This window comes from Musa acuminata, chromosome BXJ2-10 (assembly GCF_036884655.1).
Source record: "Musa acuminata AAA Group cultivar baxijiao chromosome BXJ2-10, Cavendish_Baxijiao_AAA, whole genome shotgun sequence".
NCBI classification, from domain to species: domain Eukaryota; kingdom Viridiplantae; phylum Streptophyta; class Magnoliopsida; order Zingiberales; family Musaceae; genus Musa; species Musa acuminata.
Genome location: NC_088347.1, coordinates 23,768,034 through 23,788,793, shown reverse-complemented (window position 1 = coordinate 23,788,793; position 20,760 = coordinate 23,768,034). Strand labels below are relative to the sequence as shown.

The 20,760-nt window shown below is 44.7% G+C and overlaps 1 protein-coding gene across 1 annotated transcript; it reads left to right on the top strand.

The window, feature by feature from the left end:
- Positions 1–1,075: 1,075 nt before the first annotated feature.
- Positions 1,076–4,627, top strand: LOC135625679 (mannose/glucose-specific lectin-like). Its single transcript, XM_065130768.1, has 4 exons — positions 1,076–1,315; positions 1,452–1,673; positions 3,980–4,168; positions 4,376–4,627. The coding sequence occupies exons 1-4, from the start codon at positions 1,076–1,078 to the stop codon at positions 4,625–4,627; spliced, it is 903 nt and encodes a 300-aa protein (XP_064986840.1).
- Positions 4,628–20,760: the final 16,133 nt, after the last annotated feature.

The window sequence follows — 20,760 nt, the reverse complement described above, 5'->3', positions numbered from 1 at the left end:
ATGAAGAATTTGTGCTCCTCCCGTGTACGTACACAAGCTTTTCCCGGCTCGCTATTGGTTACATAACACATTAATATCTATTTTTTGATAAATTATACATATGTGTAGGGTTCATCTATGTTTTGATAGGATACACCTTCAATATCAACCATTAAAATATTATATCATAAGTCTCAGAAAAAATAGAAAATGGAAAATTGCTCGGTCTATATTTAATCGCCGCATTGTAAGGACGCCACATGATCAGCATGGAAGATTAAGTTTCGAAGTTGAATTCCCATCCAAACTGTACTGTGAGAAAGTAAGTTGGTCGGATATGCATGCATATCTCATGTAATGTAAAATTAGTATATCCAACCATGTTACCGAATCCTACCTCGCATGACATAATCTGCTCATCTCGATCTGTGGGACGCGGAGTCTCAATTGTTTTCGGAAGTGCCATGTCCATATGCCAAACGGCAAGGAGAAGTCGAGGTTTGAGGCTCGAGATGCGCAGCATGTGGAGGTTCGAGGTCGCCCTCTCAGGAAATGGAAAGAGATAAGGTTGTCTGTACGATGCACCGGCTCTCTTCGCAGTCCTCGTAACTTGTTTCCGCATGTTTCACGTTTCATATAGGAGAAGACGTAATCTTTGCTACACAACATGTTTCACGTTTCATGCATGGGAGAAGGAAGGATCTCATTTTGGATTATACGTCTTGATGTACTGCGGGAGGGATGACGCATTAACGTGTGTATCCATCAGTTCTCGCGCACCAAACTCACGTTTGTTTGCTTACCTACGCGCGAGATCTGTTGGCAGGCATCGAAGCAAAAGGGCCACTGCCTCCTCGTACTTATCCAAACTCAGGGCTGCAGGGCTATAAGTACCACCACTCGTTGCTCTTCTTCTTCAAGCGCATTCATACCTGCATTACATACTAATATCTTCCGCAGAAGTAGTTCATACAAGTCGGATAATGGTGCGATGCTTGATTCCATTTCTTGCAATCTTCATAGATTTTCTTGTGTGTTAATTTGGGGCAGGCCATGCTTGCATGCCTGCCTGTATATATATCTTTTGTTGCTATATATGGTACTAATTTGGTGGTGGTTTCGTTGCTGGCGGCCGGTGCGGTTGCAGGCGGGCGTGCTCCAGCAAGGACCATGGGGTGGCAACGGCGGCAAAACCTGGAATATGAGACAGGCGGATCACATTAGCAACGTCAAAATTCATTACAACGATGCCGTATTCGCGTTTGACTTCACCTTCACCGTCGACGGCAAGAAGAAGACCATCCACGTCGGAGGTGATGCACCCCAGTACAATGAGGTACTGTCAAAGCTGAAAACATGCGTTTAGTATTTATTGATCAAAGGTTACAATTAATTATTCCTAGGATACTAGCGAATTCCCTAACTATTTTTTGGTGGTTTATGTCTAACTACATCTTTGATTGCTTGTATAGATTACTCTAGAGGAGGACGAATACTTCACTTTCATCTCTGGACATTTCAAGACGATGTGGACGACAGACGTTTTCATAACACAACTTACCCTTGAGACCAACAAGGGCAATTCTGTGAGCGCCGGCAATTCGATTGGCAGTCATTTCTCCCTAAATCTAGAGGATGAGGGTAAGATTCTAGGCTTCTTCGGACGTGAAGGTTCTACCATCGATGCCATCGAGGCAATCGGAGTTTACTGCACTATACCAAATTAAACACACGTCACGTCTTGGTGTCTGTGTCTTAGTCTGCTGCAATGTATCTGCTTGGTTGGGGCGATAAATAAGTGGCAGAAATTGTCGTCGTCGTCGTCGTTGTGTTTCTTTGAATAAAACAAGAAATATTTTACGGGTCCACTGGTTATTGTACGCTAATTGACGACATGATGATAGCTGAATCCAATCGGTGGTTGCATTCCTGATGTCATTTCGCGTACATATGAACAACAATATATCATTGTGGAAGCCGTTCTTGTGATATGCCTGATGATTTGATTTGGGTAATGTAAGTCTTTTTTTTTTTGTCCAAATAAAAAATAATAATAAATTTTCAGAATGAATAATACTTATTTATTCTCGGATATCCAATCAACGAGCATAAAATATTCCATGGGTCACTCCCTTCTTTTAAAATGAGGAAGATTTTATTACTCCAGAGTGATTGGCCAACCGAATAACCACCTGGATTGCTTCTTATGTACATGTATAAACTCGTAGTCTTCGAAATTATGTAACAAATATTTAATGTCAGTGACCATGAAGTGTCCATGGTACAATAAAGTTGCAATGAATTTGTCCGATGAATTCAAAATTTGATTTTATGATGATACGCCAAAAATCATCATTTCGTGAAATCGCATTCAAACCCTCCTAGATCACCACGACGCTTCATATGACGTAATGCCTTTTTATTATATTTACCTACCACCAATAAAGATAATATGGCGAGCAAATCATGCAAAACATATCGCCATCTATTCCATTAAAGGAACCATCACAATTCACAATTTAGTTTGAACCATCCTTGACAAGATTTTGTCCATTCAATTTATATATAACTTATATGTTGAATAGATCTCTCAAGTTTATGAACCCTGTCATTAGCCAAAATGCATGTCATGATTTTATGGAAAAGAAGAGTTGGGGAACGAGTAGTGTGAGCATAAAGGATCTCATTTTGAGTTCTCTAGGGCCTAATGTAACTTGTATTCAAATACAAACCCATAACTCTTGTACCAATACTTTCTCATTCAAACAGCCATTGTCACAATGTTTTTTCTTTTTCTTTGCAAATGTAAGTGGCGAGGATGAGATTTGATTTGGTATACTTGCTATAAAGAGTCAAAATATTTACTCGGTTCGTCATCTAACTAACATCTTCAAAATATACTAGATTTTATACGCATGAGCGCGTAACTCTCGATATGACATCTAACACTTTATTTCAATACTTGTTTATGCTAGGATTGATTTTTATTTTAGAGTCTATATATTATTTTTCTTCGAAAAAATCTTAAACTTTAGTGATGATGATAGAAATAAATGATATAGTTCACATTAGAGTGAACCAAAATATTATCAAGTCAGGAGATCAGGCTCCTCGCCATTTAATAATAGGATTCATATTCCTTAGATAACTGAAAATTATATTTAAAAACAATTCTTTATCGATTAGCATTTGTATGTTCAAAACAATATTAGAGGTGTCAATAAGAAATAATCAAATTTATTTGATTATTCTTGATAGATAATTTTCCTAACCACACCTCACCTTGGTGACAATAATGGGCATGCTTCTGTCATGACAAGTACGAGACGAGACGAAGAAGTTAGAGGCTCTAAGCACTAAGCAGGCAGGCCGTGGACAATGGAACCCGTCCTTTCTCATCTGAAGGAAGGAGACGAGGCGGCCGACCACCAAATCCATGTTTCCTTTTAATTGGAGGTTATCCACAAGGACAAGATGTAGATGGAGCTCGTCGTCTGAGGCAATGGAAGGAGATAGTGGTGCTGTTGGGCTCAACCATCCGGCCACCGTGTTCAAGATTATCATATTTACTCACCGACTCCGTCGGAAGTCCTCGCATCTCGTTCCTAGCAAACAATTAATTACACTGCATGCAAGCAATAAAAAAAAGGAAGAGCACGGAATATGCATGTTTCACGTTTCCGTGAGATTTTAGGACGGTGGTGGTGGGGGGTGCAATTCTTCCTTGATGTATACATCAGCTCAAACTTATCCAAACTAGAATGGTGGGCTATAAATACCCTCATCCGATGCCCTTCCCAGCACCAAGTCCTGCAATAGCATCTTCTGCCGCCAAGGGAGTGTGCGCGTCCATTCATTATTCTCGGTTGCTGCTAATATGGTGAGTGGCGTTGTTAGTCTTCAAAATTCCATCCCTTTTCTGACTTCTTCAACTACACTTGCTCGTATACTACAACATAGATGGATGGATGACATGTGGTGTTTATTCTGATGCACGCAGGGGAGAATGGTGAAGGTGGGGCCATGGGGTGGCAACGGAGGGAATGTGTGGGATATGGGACAAGCCGACCACATTACCAAACTTCGAATCTATTACGGAGATAACATTGTGGGGTTGGAGATTACCTACATTCTTAACGGTAATTCCCACACCTACAAACGTGGAACCACCACCGGCGCTTCCAAGGAGGTATATCATCTATACATCTATGTGTATATAAATACACACTTATCAACTTCGTGTCTTTGTCCAACCATATAAACTGGTTCGACCAGATGAATGTTTTCTAGCAACACGTTTGGTAGTCAAACCAATTTCTCTTGAAAATACATTGCAATATTAGTTTTCTTTTTCCCATTGTTTGTTTCTCGTTAAATCCTTGATCCTTTTTTGCAGATCATCCTTGAGGAGGACGAGTACTGCACTTCTATCTCCGGATACTTTCATGCATTATCCAATTATCAGCGACATGCAATTGTGATGTTGCTTACTCTTGATACCAACAAGGGTGCATCCATAAGTGTCGGTAACAAGACTGGCTCTTCCTTCGCCCTTACTTTAGAGGAGGGGAGTAGGATTCTGGGCTTCTTTGGGCGAGCTGGTACAGCCATTGACGCTATTGGGATTCACTGCTCATTGCCCAACTAAGTGTATTCACTGGCTCGTGTTCCTATCTATGGAATGATGTAATAAATAAGCAACGATTACTATTATGGTTCTTGCCATCGTTGTTATCCTTGTTGTTATCCTTGTGTTCGGTGTTGCTTTCAATAAATAATGAAATGTTTTCGAATCCACTTTGATATCTTATCATTACTTGGTGTGCCTTTCGTGATGGAATCCTCGGCTCTTATTTGACGATATTGTGATTGTTAAGGTGCCAAAGCCGCTAATAGTTTTAGTACAAGTTATTTACTTAGCTATTTGGATTAAAGTTATCATCATGATTGAAGGATTGATAGTGTAATAGAAGATGATGGCTCTACGTATTACCATGTATCCAGAAGACATCTTGTTCGATTCTTTGTTAATGTCATTATTGCTTTTATTGTACTTTTTTTTAGATTTTTGATTGAGTTGAGCTATGATAGTTGGTCATGTCATCCTCTTTCCTCCATTTAAATATTATTAATGATCAATCAATTTGTTATACAGTTTTTTAAATGACATCGGTGAGTCTCATACATGAATTATTGATGTCAGTTTCGTATATTCGTCTCCTAGGCCATTGAGAATATAAATAGTAACTTCATCATTTAGAGGATGACTTATAAAATCTAAGTCATCTATAATAATTTTTATATTTTGTATATAATAAATAATAATACTTCTCTTTTGTGTTGTTTTTATCATAATCGATATGAGAGTTAGCATGCGCGTGCGAGAGCGATTGACGAGGGTGATTTGTAACTTTGACAATGCTTCTACTATAGTATTATACAAAGATATTAGTGGTGCTACGAAGCTAGTGATTGAGGCTTGAATTGCTTATAGAATAAGACGATCCTATCGTAACCATAACTTATGATCATAATTTATTATTGGGCTAGGTTCTCTAGGCATTTAGATTTTTTTTGGTGAACAACTGAGAAAGTCATCGATGTAGCCTAATATATCATATCCAAAAAGATATTGAAGAATTGTGCTCTCTAAGATGTATAATTGCCACCCTTGAATAGTTTGAAGGGGATTAGAGTCACACCATTGATGAATACAAGTCTTGTATGCTGAGAAGAACTATTATTTCCTGAGAAAATAATAATTAGAGCGTCGAACGTTGATGATAAAGATGTGCTTAAAATATGAACGAATCTGGCGAATATCGAGCGAAGAGGTTGAGGGCACAAGAGCATATGGTTGAGGATTCGTCACCGCTGACGAGACAAGCCAAGCATATGGCAATGAGAGAAACACTCAAATTTGCTCCAAGGATGGATTGAGGCGATAGGGGATTTGGAGAGCTCGACCTCCTACTGGGCAACCTGCTTCTTCTCGACAGCATTAGAGAACTTGACGTCATAGGAGAGGTGGGCGATGGTGATGTGTCTCTCCCAATTGCATGAGCAATAAGGAATTTGGAGCGCTCGACCTCCTACCATGCAACTTTCTTCTTCTCGATGCTATTGTAGAACTCAATGGAGGTCTACTCATGACTAGAGGATTGTAGCCACTGAAGGAGGAGCAACAGTAGTGAGGAGTTGCGATATGGAGTAGCAGTAGATCTGAGGAGGCGATGAACAAACCCGCAGAGAAGTAGCAACTTAGAGAAGTTGCTGATAGTTGGGGTGGCTATCTGCAACAACGACAATCGGTTCATCCAAAGCAGAGCTCGATAAAGAAGAGATGGAGAGATGTGATGGGGAAGACGGGCTTTTATATATAGAGGAAGAAGTTGGGGTTTAGACAAACTGGTGGGGAAGAGGGTGGAGGAGGCTATCTAGAAGTTGGCGGGCGATCACATCGAATTGAAGGGGGAGACGACACTAGCCGCGAGGGTTAATGGATGCTATAGATAAAGCTATCGGCACAGGGAGGAGAAGGAAAGACATCAACGTAGGAAAGAGAAGGAGGCTGTCGGTGCAACGAGGAAGGGAGGAAGATGATTGGAATAAGGCAGAGTACAGGGGCATTGGCGACAGGTAGAAAGGAAGAGAGGAAGGGGAGACATTGGATTAATCAAGGGGAGTGCAGCCTTCGGCGACTGAAGTCACAGCAATGACAATGAAGACAACAGGTCACCGAGCAAGATGTCGTGGTCTAGGAAAAATTACCAAGCAGAAGAGTGAAATTGACATATTACGAGAGATCTGGCTTATGAGATGGATCGCCGAGCATAGAAGGAAACCGACAACGGCAGATCAACAGAGAAGATGGATTGTTGTCGCTAGACAGCAGGAAAGGAAAAGTCTTGCTAGAGACAACAAGAACTCTGATACAAGTAGAATAAAGTAATATGTTGTGAAAGGGGTGAAATTTATTCAATGAGGTAATGAGTATTTATACAAGTTTTGAGGAAGAGATTTCCTTCGATCAAATGCTCAAATCATGCAATCAGATCAGTTACCCAAAACCGTGATTAATTCTCAAATAATAGATTGATTGAGGATATAAGGTAAAAGATGTTATTTCATGTGTGCCTCTATCTGTCACAAATAAGTTTACTTCTTCCTCCCTCTCCTCTCCCCCTTAGTCGACAACCTCTGTTTGGGGCATGTGGACAACAAGAAGGGCCGACCCCTTCTTGATCACGGTGTAGCCTTATGGTGAGCGTGGAGAGAAAGATCATGTTATGATTTAAGGAGCATCGTTTGTAGGAAAATCTATGGGTGACATCACATACATAGCAGAAGAATAGAAAATAAAAATCGTAGATATCTCAAAAGGTGTTCATTGTATTGATGCACAAAAACTCATTAACTAAAAACCACACAAGTAGTCTTTGCTTCGTATCTGGTCACACAAGTAGTCTTTGCTTCGTCGCCTTCAGCAATGCGCACCTGCCAATATCCCGACCGAAGGTCGAGTTTTGAGAAATACTTCGCCTTGCCCAATTGATCGAACAAGTCCGCAATGAGCGGGATGGGATACTTGTTCTTCACTGTTACTTTGTTGAGGGCTCGGTAGTCGACGCATAATCGGAGGCTCCCATCTTGTTTCTTCTGGAAGAGAACTGGAGCTCCGAAAGGTGCTTTTGAGCTGCGGATGAGACCACCGCTTAACAGTTCACCTAACTGCTTTCTGAGTTCTGCCAACTCTGGCGGGGGCATGCGGTAGGGTGGTCTCGCTGGAGGCTTCACTCCTGGCTCCAGCTCGATACTGTGATCCACGCCTCTGCGTGGTGGAAGAGTCTTCGGCAACTCGGGTGGCATAACGTCTTTGAACTCCTTCAGGACGTTCGCCACCACAGTAGGTTCTTGAATGGCCTCTTCGTTGAGTGGCTCTAGCTTCATAGCAGCCACGAATGTCAGTTCGCCCTTTCGCACCCCTTTCTTCAATTGTAACGCCGAAATATGTTGGTGCTCCTTGGTTCCTCTCCGAGAGACGGGAACCACGCAGGGGTCATCGCCTCCCATCATACATAAGGAGTTCAAGAACGGCATCGGCACCAACTTCGCCGCGTGCATAAATTCCATTCCAAGAATCACTTGGAAGTCGTCCAGTGGCACGGCCATCATGTTGGTGTTTCCGCTCCAAGTCCCGATTTTGATAGGAACACCCTTCGCCAACCCGGAGATTCGCCTGGCCTCCGAGTTCACCGCTTTCATTCGGCTTGGGCTCTTCTCCAAGATCAACCCAAGTCGTTGTGCTTCACGATCGGCTATGAAGTTGTGGGTAGCGCCCGTGTCCACCATTGCACGGGTCATTTGGCCATTCAACTTGATGTCTACGTACATCAACTCACCACTTCCTGCTTTCTGTTGCTTTGTCTTGTTGTTCTCCCCCACTTGACCCCGCATAGCGTTCAACAAACGCATTGCTCCCATTCGGGGTCCTTGCGACTCTTCGTCATCGCTGCTGGATTCTGAACTGCTCGAGCTAAGAGCAACAGCTTTGCCCTTGTCCGATCGGGGAGGGTGGATGGAAGCCGTCAAAGCATTGAGTGCCTGTTTCTGTGGGCACTCCCTTACCATGTGCGGTCCTCCGCACAAGAAGCATCCTCCAGGTTTTGAGGCCTTGCCTTTAGGGTTCGGCCCTTTGTGTGAGCTCTTCTTCTTTTGTTCGCCCCCGAGCTCCTTCCCTCGAGAATGTTTTGGAGGGCGATTGCTTGAAGATTGTTTCCTTCTCGCCGGGTCTTCAGAGGAAACAAAGTCGGTGAGTCTTTCTGCAGCTGCAATTGCCCCGACCACATCGGTAACATTCGTTCGATTCAGCTCTTGTTGGGCCCATGGTTTCAAACCATCAAGGAAGCTGAACAACTTGTCCTTCTCGGACATGTCCTGTATGTCCAGCATTAGTGCAGAAAATTGCTTCACGTAGTCTCGGATGGTGGTACTTTGGCGGAGTTGTCTCAACTTCCTTCTTGCGACGAACTCTGTGTTCTCCGGTAGGAACTGAGTTCTCAACTCCCGCTTCAAGTCTTCCCATGTGTCGACTCGACACCGACCTTGTTGGATCTCCTCCCAACGAGTTCGCCACCAAAGTTTCGCATCTCCGTTCAGATACATTGTTGCTATAGAAACTTTGGTATCTTCAGAATCGGGCCTCGTAGCTCGGAAGTATTGCTCCATGTCGAACAAAAAGTTCTCGAGCTCTTTGGCATCTCTAGCCCCTCCGTATCCATGGGGCTCAGGTGCCCTCAAGTTTTGTGGCGGTGCAACGCGGGTGTTGCCTCCTCCCGCATTTAGCGTTCTTGTGAGCATAGCCACCTTTGCCGTGAGTTCCGCCACAACATCCTGTAAGTGTAGCACGGAGTCCTTGGTGTCATCAGACAGTCGGTCGACTAGGGCCTCGACCTTGTCGATCCTGGACTCCGCTTCCTCTTGCGAGCTCTCTACCCCAACAAGACTTTGTTGGCCATGGTAGAGTTCCTCCATGCTCGCTTCCAGAACATCCAGGCGGGTTTCCGCCGTCGTGAGTCTCTCCTTATGACTCTTTTTCCCCGTTAGCGCACCAGATTGCGCTTCCTCCGCTCGCGGAGAGTTGCCAACTTCTCGCTCATCCTGTTCGCTGCCGCGATCCTCGTGAGCGGCTTCAACAGCATGAGAGCGAGTGTGCACATGCAGTCCACTTGCGGCTGCTTGGGGCAAGGTTCCGGCTTGCCCCGTCTTGCTTGATTCGCCACGATGCTTTGCCATGGCGAAGTTGCGAAGTTCGTTCGCTGTTCGATCGAAGAGCTTGCCCGCTCTGATACCACAATGTCACGACCTTAGCTGGAATTGCCTAAGGCGTGAGGCACCCTTGCGGCCAAAGACTCGAAGCTAGCATGCGTTGCCAAAGTCGCGGGTCACCCGTGCGGCAAAGACGCGAACTTAGCTTGCGTTGCCTAAGTCGCGCTTCGCCCTTGCGATCTTGCTCCGCAAGGATCAGCCACTTTGTAACCTCTCGCAGGTCCCGAAGGACCTGTAAAAGAGAAAGAAAGTTAGATCGAAAGAACGAGCAACGGACAAGTCCCGAAGTCTCGCGAAAAGGGAAGCTTTACAAGCAAATCGTCGAACACCTTGTGTGCACAAGAGAAAAGAGGGAGAGGGAGGAAAACAAGGCTTTCAAGGATGAACGAACAGCTGCAAGCCCACAAACAGCCGCTCACCTGGTCCCAGGCGCAACACCAAGTTCCCGTAAAGGTCACGTGCGAACTTGCGAATGAGTGTTCAACGCCCGGTATATAACCGAAGCCCCATCCAGCCATGTGCCACCCGGGGGGTTCCTGGGTGCTGAGATGGCTGACATTTTGGTGAGCGGAGGTAGCACTCCGCTCACCTCCCGCGGCACGCGAAAACGGAGCCGTTTTGGGCTGTTTTGGGGTTGTTTTGCTTGGTTCGGTGAGCGATCGCTTTTGCAACGCTGCAGCTGGTTCGAACTTACATATTTACAGCAAAATGACACAAAACCATGAGAAAACATGCTGTCAAGCAGCTGTACATGCGGGTGTGAGCGACGAATGGTTCGTTGAACCGAGTTGTTGCGGGTGTGCGACGACCGTTCGTGACACTATGGCCCTTTGATTCCCTCCTATTTATAGAGGTCTTTGACTTTATTAGGTATTGGATCTCTATCCAATTACTCAAGTCTCTTAGATTAGTGAGTCTCTACCAAATAATATCTTATTGGATCTCATCTATAGGATCTAATCATTCAAGGGCATAATGGATATCCATTAAAATATGAGCTCTAGTGGATATCTCAAATTTTGTTAAATCTCATATTTCGATAATGGAATCAATTGATAAGTTTATAATCTAATCTGCATTTTGAGTGATGCAGGACTAACTTCGATCAGAAAAGGAAAATCGATTAAAGCAGGAGGAATCAAACGTTAGGACAGAGTGAAACTGTTGGGAAATCATTGGGGGCGACATCATATGCGCAGCGGAAGAACAAGAAAACAAAAATCCCCGATTCCCCAAAAAGATGTTCGTCGTCGTGCGAAGATTGGTGCGCAAAAAATCCGCAAAAACACAAAACTGCGTATAGAGATTGTGTTACCTAGGGAGATCGTATATCCCTGTTTCCTTGCAGATCCTTAGGAGAGGGTGAAGGAGGTCAAGCGTCCTCCTCTCTAGCGGTGATCCACACAGCAGGGTTGCGACGACGCTCCTCAAAACTCCAGGCCTACTCTGAGGTGGAGAGGGAGAGGAGAATAGGAAGGGCAAGCAAAGACTCTAGCCTATGAGGCTGTGAATCCCTCCTATTTATAGAGATCCCGTGTCAAAACCCTAATGGGTCCTTTCCCTAGTGGGTATTGGATCTGCATCCAATAAGACAAGGGCTCCGTCGGATATCTCATATCCGAACCTCTACTCATCGCAATGCCTACCATATGTGTGTGACCCACTAGGCCCAATATCGAGCTGGCCGTGAGTCATACCTGTCAGAACTCCTTCTAACTTAGTGAATTATTATCTCTGTAATAATTCACTCGACTCATCGACTACGGAAGTACTAGGCCACTACGCCGTAGTCCCCACACGATACAGGGGAATCCAATCCATTGGACCTATCTGTCCTCAGTTACCATGTACCTATAGTCCCTCATCCATCTAATATCCCAGAGACCGTATATCGAGCATGGTGCTGTCAGACCCATACGGTTTCTACTCGAGTCTCGCTCTAATCGGATTCTCCCGGAGAACTCTTTCTCTCTCAACCCGAATGACCCTGGCCAGGGATTTGTCTGAGCAAGAACACATAGGATATTCCTCTCATGACGCCGAGAGTGGATGATCCTCTGTCGACACTCAATAGCCCTCGTAAGGTCGACTACCACTCCCAATGACCAGCTGTACTAGATCTGAGAACAGTCAAACCTATAAGTCTGGTATCAAAGAGTGGAGCACTCATACAGGACATCCTTGGTGTCTCAAGTCTAAGGACCAGATACACCACTAGGACTATGGAATCGCTGTCTGACAATAAGGCATCATCAACCATCCAGCATTCCGTAAGCGGATCAATCAGTGAACTCATTCTCCAATGAGCACCTGTACTGTATCCCTAGTGTCCCTACACGAGCAGCTATGAGACCAGCTGCATCCATCATATGGACGGGTATACAGCACACCAGTCTATCCGGTTATCACGATGTCCCTCTCGAGTAACCTATGACCGGGATTATTTAGGATATGTATTTAAAGGTGAATCGATCTCATTATCGTGATCTCATCACGATCCGATTCCCATTGCACAAATCCAAGGACATCACAATATATATGCATTTATGCAATAGTTATAAAGTGATATACGCCATAATATAATAAGCAAAAAGATTCTGTATCAAGTCACACGTGCCATCACTCACGTGATTGGCTTGCTGGGCACCTATGACTAGCAATCTCCCACTTGACCTAAAGCCAATCACCTATGTGTCTGATCCCCATCAGACCCCTGTGACGCTCAAAGACAATCTGAGACAACGGCTTTGTCAGTGGATCTGCAATGTTATCTTCGGATGGAACTCTTTCCACTGCTACATCTCCTCGGGTCACGATCTCTCTGATAAGGTGGAACCTCCTCAGAACATGCTTAGATTTCTGATGAGACCTAGGTTCCTTCGCTTGAGCAATTGCCCCGTTGTTGTCGCAATATAGGGAGATCGGCTCCTCACTATCCGGCACGACTCCCAAATCTGTGATGAACTTCTTCAACCAGACTCCCTCCTTTGCTGCATCTGATGCAGCAATGTACTCCGCCTCTGTGGTCGAGTCAGCAGTGGTATCTTGCTTGGAACTCTTCCAGCACACTGCTCCTCCATTCAAGGTGTACACATACCCTGAATTCGACTTGCTATCATCGACATCAGACTGAAAACTTGAGTTAGTGTAGCCTTCAACCTTAAGGCTATTACCTCCATATACTAGTAAAAGATCCTTAGTCCTTCTCAAGTACTTAAGGATACACTTTACTGCTTTCCAGTGCTCCAAGCCTGGATCCGCCTGATACCTGCTCGTGACACTCAGAGCATGCGCTATATCAGGCCTAGTACATAGCATGGCATACATGATAGACCCTATTGCTGAGGCATAAGGTATCATATCCATGTTCGCCCTTTCTTCTAGAGTCTTTGGGGACATACTCGTAGAAAGCGATATCCCATGTCTCATCGGTATGAGACCTCTCTTGGAATTTTCCATGCCAAACCTTTTGACAATAGTTTCTATGTACCTGGACTGGGACAAGCCAAGCATCCTTTTGGATCTATCTCTATAGATTCTAATCCCCAAGATATAAGATGCTTCTCCTAAGTCCTTCATGGAGAAGTGTCTAGATAACCAAGCCTTTACTGTGGATAGCATTCCTATGTCATTCCCAATGATGAGGATGTCATCCACATATAACACCAAAAAGCTAATAACGCTCCCTCTTACCTTTCTGTATCCACAAGGCTCATCTTCGTTCTTAACGAAGTCATAAGATCTGATTGCCTCATCAAATCTTATGTTCCAACTTCGGGAAGCTTGCTTTAGTCCATAAATGGATCTAAGCAACCTACACACCTTATCTGGGCAGTTCTTGGACACGAATCCCTCAGGTTGCATCATATACACCTCCTCCTCCAGGTTCCCGTTGAGGAATGCGGTTTTCACATCCATCTGCCAGATCTCATAATCATAGTGTGCTGCAATAGCCAATAGAATTCTGATGGATTTTAGCATTGCTACGGGTGAGAAAGTTTCGTCGTAGTCAACACCTTGCCTTTGACGATACCCCTTAGCCACTAGCCTTGCTTTATAGGTCTCTACCTTTCCATCTACTCCGATCTTTTTCTTAAAGATCCACTTGCAACCGATGGGTACAATACCTTCGGGTGCATCAACTAGGTTCCAAACCTTATTGGAGTACATAGAATCCATCTCAGAATTCATGGCTTCTTTCCACTTCCCGGAGTCTATACTCATAATAGCCTCCTCGTAGGTCTGAGGATCAATATCCTCTACATCCTCTGCTCTAATATGTCCCACATATCTCTCAGGAGGATGGGATACTCTATCAGACCTGCGTAAAGTTGATACTTGTGTATTAGGTACCTGAACAGACTCGGGCTGTAGAGTGGTGCTTGAGCTTGGTTCCCTAACTTCGCTCAACTCTATCATTCTCCCACTGTCTCCGCCAAGAATGTGTTCCTTCTCAAGGAACACTGCTCTCTTAGCTACAAAGACCTTTTGGTCCTCGAGATGATAGAAATAATACCCACAAGTTTCCTTGGGGTATCCCACAAATTTGCATCGCTCTGTCCTTGATTCTAACTTATCGGGGTTGTGTCTTTTAACATGGGCAGAACAGCCCCAAATCTTAACAACCTTAAGATCAGGCTTCTTCCCTTTCCATATCTCATATGGTGTAGACACTACCGACTTAGTTGGAACTCTGTTCAGAAGGTAAGCTGCGGTTTCTAGGGCATATCCCCAGAATGAGATGGGTAGGTCAGCGAAACTCATCATGGACCGTACCATATCTAATAATGTACGATTTCTCCTTTCAGAGACACCATTGAGCTGAGGTGTATAAGGAGGTGTCCATTGGGATAATATCCCATGGTCCTTGAGGAAGTGAGTAAACTCTGTACTTAAGTACTCACCTCCTCGATCTGATCGAAGAGTTTTGATACTCTTTCCAGTCTGGTTCTCCACCTCATTCTTATACTCTCTGAATTTCTCAAAGGCCTCGGACTTGTACTTCATTAAGTACACATATCCATACCTTGAGAAATCATCAGTAAATGTAATGAAGTAGGAGTAACCTCCAATGGCATGAGTTGACATGGGTCCACATACATCACTATGTATGAGTTCCAACAACTCAGTGGCTCTCTCTCTAGTTCCGCTAAATAGAGAGTTGGTCAATTTTCCACGAATGCAAGGCTCACAAGTTGCATAAGACATATAGTCGAATGGATCTAGATATCCATCATTTAGCAACTTTTGAATCCTTCTTTCATGGATGTGACCTAGCCTACAATGCCATAGGTATGCACTGTTCACCTCATCTCGTTTCCTCTTAGACACTTACATTCATGATATGTGGAGTAGTGTCTTGCATAAACAAACCTTTATGCAATATTCCTCTCGTCAATCTCCCCTCGGCTTTGCTAGAATTTACAATAAATTGTAGATGTGATAAGCAATATTGGTATCCAATACCAATGCATTATCACAAAAATCTGCCAATTGGAGATTGATCATGAATATACCTGAAGCTTCTCCAAGCTTCTATTTCGCCCTTTCTGCAAGGTACTCTTTGCAGTTTCTCTTCCAGTGCCCATCTTTACCACAGTGGAAGCACTGGCCTTTGTCCTTTGTTGGGTCTTTCTTAGCAAACTTTGCTTTACCTTGTTTGCCCTTGCCCTTTCCCTTCTTAAGGGACCTTTCTGCTTTCCTTTTCTTTCTGGTCTCACCAGTGTAGAGAACTGGCTTCTCTTTCTTAATAGTACTCTCTGCCTCCCTCAACATATTGAGGAGCTCTGGGAGAGTCACCTCAAGCTTGTTCATATTAAAATTCATTATGAACTGTGAAAAGGAATCTGGTAGGGACTGAAGCACAATGTCCACACACAAGTTATCCTCTAGGACCATTCCTAGACCTGTGAGTTTCTCTATCCACTCAATCATCTTTAGGACATGGTTCTGAACCGGTGTCCCCTCAGTCATCCTAGCGCGGAAAAAGCTCTTGGATATCTCATATCGTTGAGTCCTTCCCTGTTCCTCAAACAATTTACGGACATGTAGGAGAATGGATCTGGCATCCATCTTTTCATGTTGTCTTTGTAACTCTGGAGTCATAGAGCCCAACATATAGCACTGAGCAAGAGTGGAGTCATCAATGTACTTCACGTAGCGAGCGATCTCATCCTCGCTTGCCCCTTCTTCGGGCGTAGGCATCACTGTATCAAGGACGTACACGATTTTCTCCGCTGTGAGAACAATTCTCAAGTTACGGAGCCAATCCGTATAATTTGGACCAGTGAGGCGGTTGACATCAAGTATGCCACGTAAGGGATTTGAAAGCGACATTTTCTAAAATAAAGATGTAGCAAAATGAATAATATGCAGATTTTGCAAGAAATAAACTATCAAGATATGGACTTCTATCTTAATATGCTCCCACTATTTTACTAACGAGTCACGCGACACCCTCAGCACGTGAAACGGAAGTCTCCGGCAGACTTCTAGTGGGGATCAGGATCCAATCAGCGTCTTAGTGTAACCTCGAGGGACTCGACCAATCACACTAAGCCTAAAAGGTAGACAACTCTTGCCGATCACAACTCCTTGTGATTCCCGTCCTGTTCGGCCTCCGAATCACCATGGCCTCGAGGGACTCGACCAACCATGATGCTCGGTTAAGTCAACACCTTCGTTACAAGATGAGTCTGATTTGATGATATACCCTCGAGGGACTCGACCAAGCATATCATGCCCTCAGGTCACCGGTGACATCTCTATGTCGTAAGCAAGATAGCGAATCGCGATATAGGTGAGTCTCGAGGGACTCGACCAACTCAACCTACACCGGGATTCGGTTCCTACTCATAACGATGGAAGGCCACGTGGGTCAATCTAATTGCCTCACGTTTACCGACTTAATATTATCGAGAGATGTTTCTATAATTTGGTCTCCTAATATGACATGTCACACATATACATATTTAATATATATCTACATCGCATGCAAATATATATACATATCTAGTATGTGTATAATCAATCACATCAGATGATCATGGACCACAACCTAATATGATTAGGCCCGAGCTAGTAGGCCTAATCACTCACATCAAGATCTATGTGTGCAACGGTGCATCTCCATGCCCTGTGATCGTCCATCTCGTCCTCGTCGGTTTCGTCGACATCTTGATGCATCTCCATGCATCACGATCGTCCGTCTCGTGGGTCCCGCTGTCGCATCCACGCTCCCGCTGCGCCTCCTCATGTGATTACAACTTAATCATAGGCACGCAGGCCCGACAATAAACGAGAAATATAATGGAGGTTCGCAGACCTCAATAATAATAATCACAAGTACACACATCACACGGTCCATGATCATCCGTCCACACATCATACATCACATGTATAAATAATCATCATCATGTAGGACTACTAGATAATAATAAAAAATAATAATCAACTAAACCTTTTAATTAATTAATATTTTTCTGAAATCAGGGACATGTAGGGAATTTCTCAATTCCTAAGGGTATTTTCGTAATTTGGATAAAAGACAGAAACTGGAATTTCTCAAATTCCGAGGGGCAAAACTGTCTTTTTCCCAGAAAACCCTAATGCCCTTTCCCCTTTTCGCTGCTGCCGCCGCCGCCACCCTGCCGGCGGCGGCCTGTGCCGCGAGGGGCGGGGCGCGGCCCTCGCCTGCGGGCGTCGCCGCCTCCGCGGGCAGTTCTGCCGGCGAGGCAGCGCCCGCAGGCGGTGCTGCCTCGCTGGCGGCCGCCCCTGCGGGGTTTTTGCCCGTGGGAGCAGCGGCCACAGGCGCCGCTGCCCTGCGGTGCCTCAGCCCGCGGCTGTGCCCTGCGGTGCCTCAGCCCGCGCTGCCAGCCCCGCCGGCCGCAAGCCTGCTGCAAGCAGGCCGCCAGCCGGCTGCTGCAGGCACAGCGCTTGCGCATGCGCCGGCGCTGTGCTGCCTGGCTGCGACTGCGGCTGCCGCTGCAGGTGGCTGCAGGCATGCAGATCGAGGGTAGCAACTGTTGCTGCCCTTCCTCGCTTTTGCGTCAACGATTTTGACGTCAATTTTCTTCCTAAACACAATACACGCAGTTCAAAACCAATCATTCGCACGAACAACCTGGCTCTGATACCACTGTTGGGAAATCATTGGGGGCGACATCATATGCGCAGCGGAAGAACAAGAAAACAAAAATCCCCGATCCCCAAAAAAGATGTTCGTCGTCGTGCGAAGATTGGTGCGCAAAAAATCCGCAAAAACACAAAACTGCGTATAGAGATTGTGTTACCTAGGGAGATCGTATATCCCTGTTTCCTTGCAGATCCTTAGGAGAGGGTGAAGGAGGTCAAGCGTCCTCCTCTCTAGCGGTGATCCACACAGTAGGGTTGCGACGACGCTCCTCAAAACTCCAGGCCTACTCTGAGGTGGAGAGGGAGAGGAGAATAGGAAGGGCAAGCAAAGACTCTAGCCTATGAGGCTGTGAATCCCTCCTATTTATAGAGATCCCGTGTCAAAACCCTAATGGGTCCTTTCCCTAGTGGGTATTGGATCTGCATCCAATAAGACAAGGGCTCCGTCGGATATCTCATATCCGAACCTCTACTCATCGCAATGCCTACCATATGTGTGTGACCCTCTAGGCCCAATATCGAGCTGGCCGTGAGTCATACCTGTCAGAACTCCTTCTAACTTAGTGAATTATTATCTCTGTAATAATTCACTCGACTCATCGACTACGGAAGTACTAGGCCACTACGCCGTAGTCCCCAGACGATACAGGGGAATCCAATCCATTGGACCTGTCTGTCCTCAGTTACCATGTACCTATAGTCCCTCATCCATCTAATATCCCAGAGACCGTATATCGAGCATGGTGCTGTCAGACCCATACGGTTTCTACTCGAGTCTCGCTCTAATCGGATTCTCCCGGAGAACTCTTTCTCTCTCAACCCGAATGACCCTGGCCAGGGATTTGTCTGAGCAAGAACACATAGGATATTCCTCTCATGACGCCGAGAGTGGATGATCCTCTGTCGACACTCAATAGCCCTCGTAAGGTCGACTACCACTCCCAATGACCAGCTGTACTAGATCTGAGAACAGTCAAACCTATAAGTCTGGTATCAAAGAGTGGAGCACTCATACAGGACATCCTTGGTGTCTCAAGTCTAAGGACCAGATACACCACTAGGACTATGGAATCGCTGTCTGACAATAAGGCATCATCAACCATCCAGCATTCCGTAAGCGGATCAATCAGTGAACTCATTCTCCAATGAGCACCTATACTGTATCCCTAGTGTCCCTACACGAGCAGCTATGAGACCAGCTGCATCCATCATATGGACGGGTATACAGCACACCAGTCTATCCGGTTATCACGATGTCCCTCTCGAGTAACCTATGACCGGGATTATTTAGGATATGTATTTAAAGGTGAATCGATCTCATTATCGTGATCTCATCACGATCCGATTCCCATTGCACAAATCCAAGGACATCACAATATATATGCATTTATGCAATAGTTATAAAGTGATATACGCCATAATATAATAAGCAAAAAGATTCTGTATCAAGTCACACGTGCCATCACTCACGTGATTGGCTTGTTGGGCACCTATGACTAGCAGAAACATGTCAGGAGATTGGACGTCGAGTCAAAGGATCGATCGACGTACTGACAAAAGGACTTCGTGCTATGAGTTCGGGCATCGAGCCGAAGGATCGGATATTATGCCAAGGAGATCAGATGTTTTGGGGATCAATAAACCGATTGGACAATACACCAAAGCAGAGGACAATGCGCCAAAACAACGAACGAAGTACCGAAGGAACCAATGACATGCCAGACAATATAGGATTCATGATTGTAATAATTTATCTAGATCTAAGAAGTTTATGTCTAATTGATTTAGTTTCAAGTTGAATCAGGCTAACTCAATTAGGGGCTCATTGGGCCTAAGTTTGACTATTTTGGACCAAGTGGAAGGCTCATTCAGTGACCCATGGATAGGTTGAACCGCATATGAGTTGAAAAAGTCAAGACACACTTTTCCAAGCTATCAGGTAGTGGTACCACTAGGCTAGCAGGGTGTCAGTGTGTCGGGCAGTGGTACCAATAGACTGGGCAGTGGTATCGCCCCGACAAAGTCACCCAGACTATCAGGTAGTGGTATCACTCGACTGAGTGATGGTACCACTCGGTGTTAGTGCTGTAGGCGGTGGTACCGTCCAACACATGTGGTGGTACCACTAGGACCCAAGAAACTCGGGATGAGACCATTTTGGCTCTAAATTTAAATACATCTGGGGCCTATAAATACCCCACTCATCCCTGCTCAGTTCACACAAAACTAAGACCTAAAAGTATGAAAACTCTATTGTAATTACTTGAGAATTCTCTACTAGCTCTAAGTTTCGGTTTTAGTTTAAGAGAAGGGTAAGTGAATTGTAAAGGTTGTCTCCTAAACTTATGAAACGGAGAAAGAGTTGTAAGAGGGTAGTTATGCTTCACCCATAGAAGGAAGATCATTAGTATACGCCGATGGCATCGACGGAAGAGGAATCGAGAGTGGACGTAGGTCATGACAACCGAACCACTATAAATTTGGTGTGCATTCTCTTTCTTATCTTCATTACTATTATTCTCTATTTTAATTGCTTAATATATTTATTTTAAGTGAAGCACCCTTTCGATATCATTTTTTATATGGGCTTTATCGAAATAGTTTTTCTAAATCATCGATGTTTTTATCGTAAGAACTAATTCACCCCTCGTTTTAGTGCTGATTTCAATCCCGACAATTGGATCTCATATATAGGATCCAATAATTTTAGGGCTTAAAGGATATCCAAGAAGATATGGGCTCTAGAGGATATCTCATATCCGAATCTCTACTCATTGCAACAATTGTCATATGTGTGTGACCCTATAGGCCCAATATCGA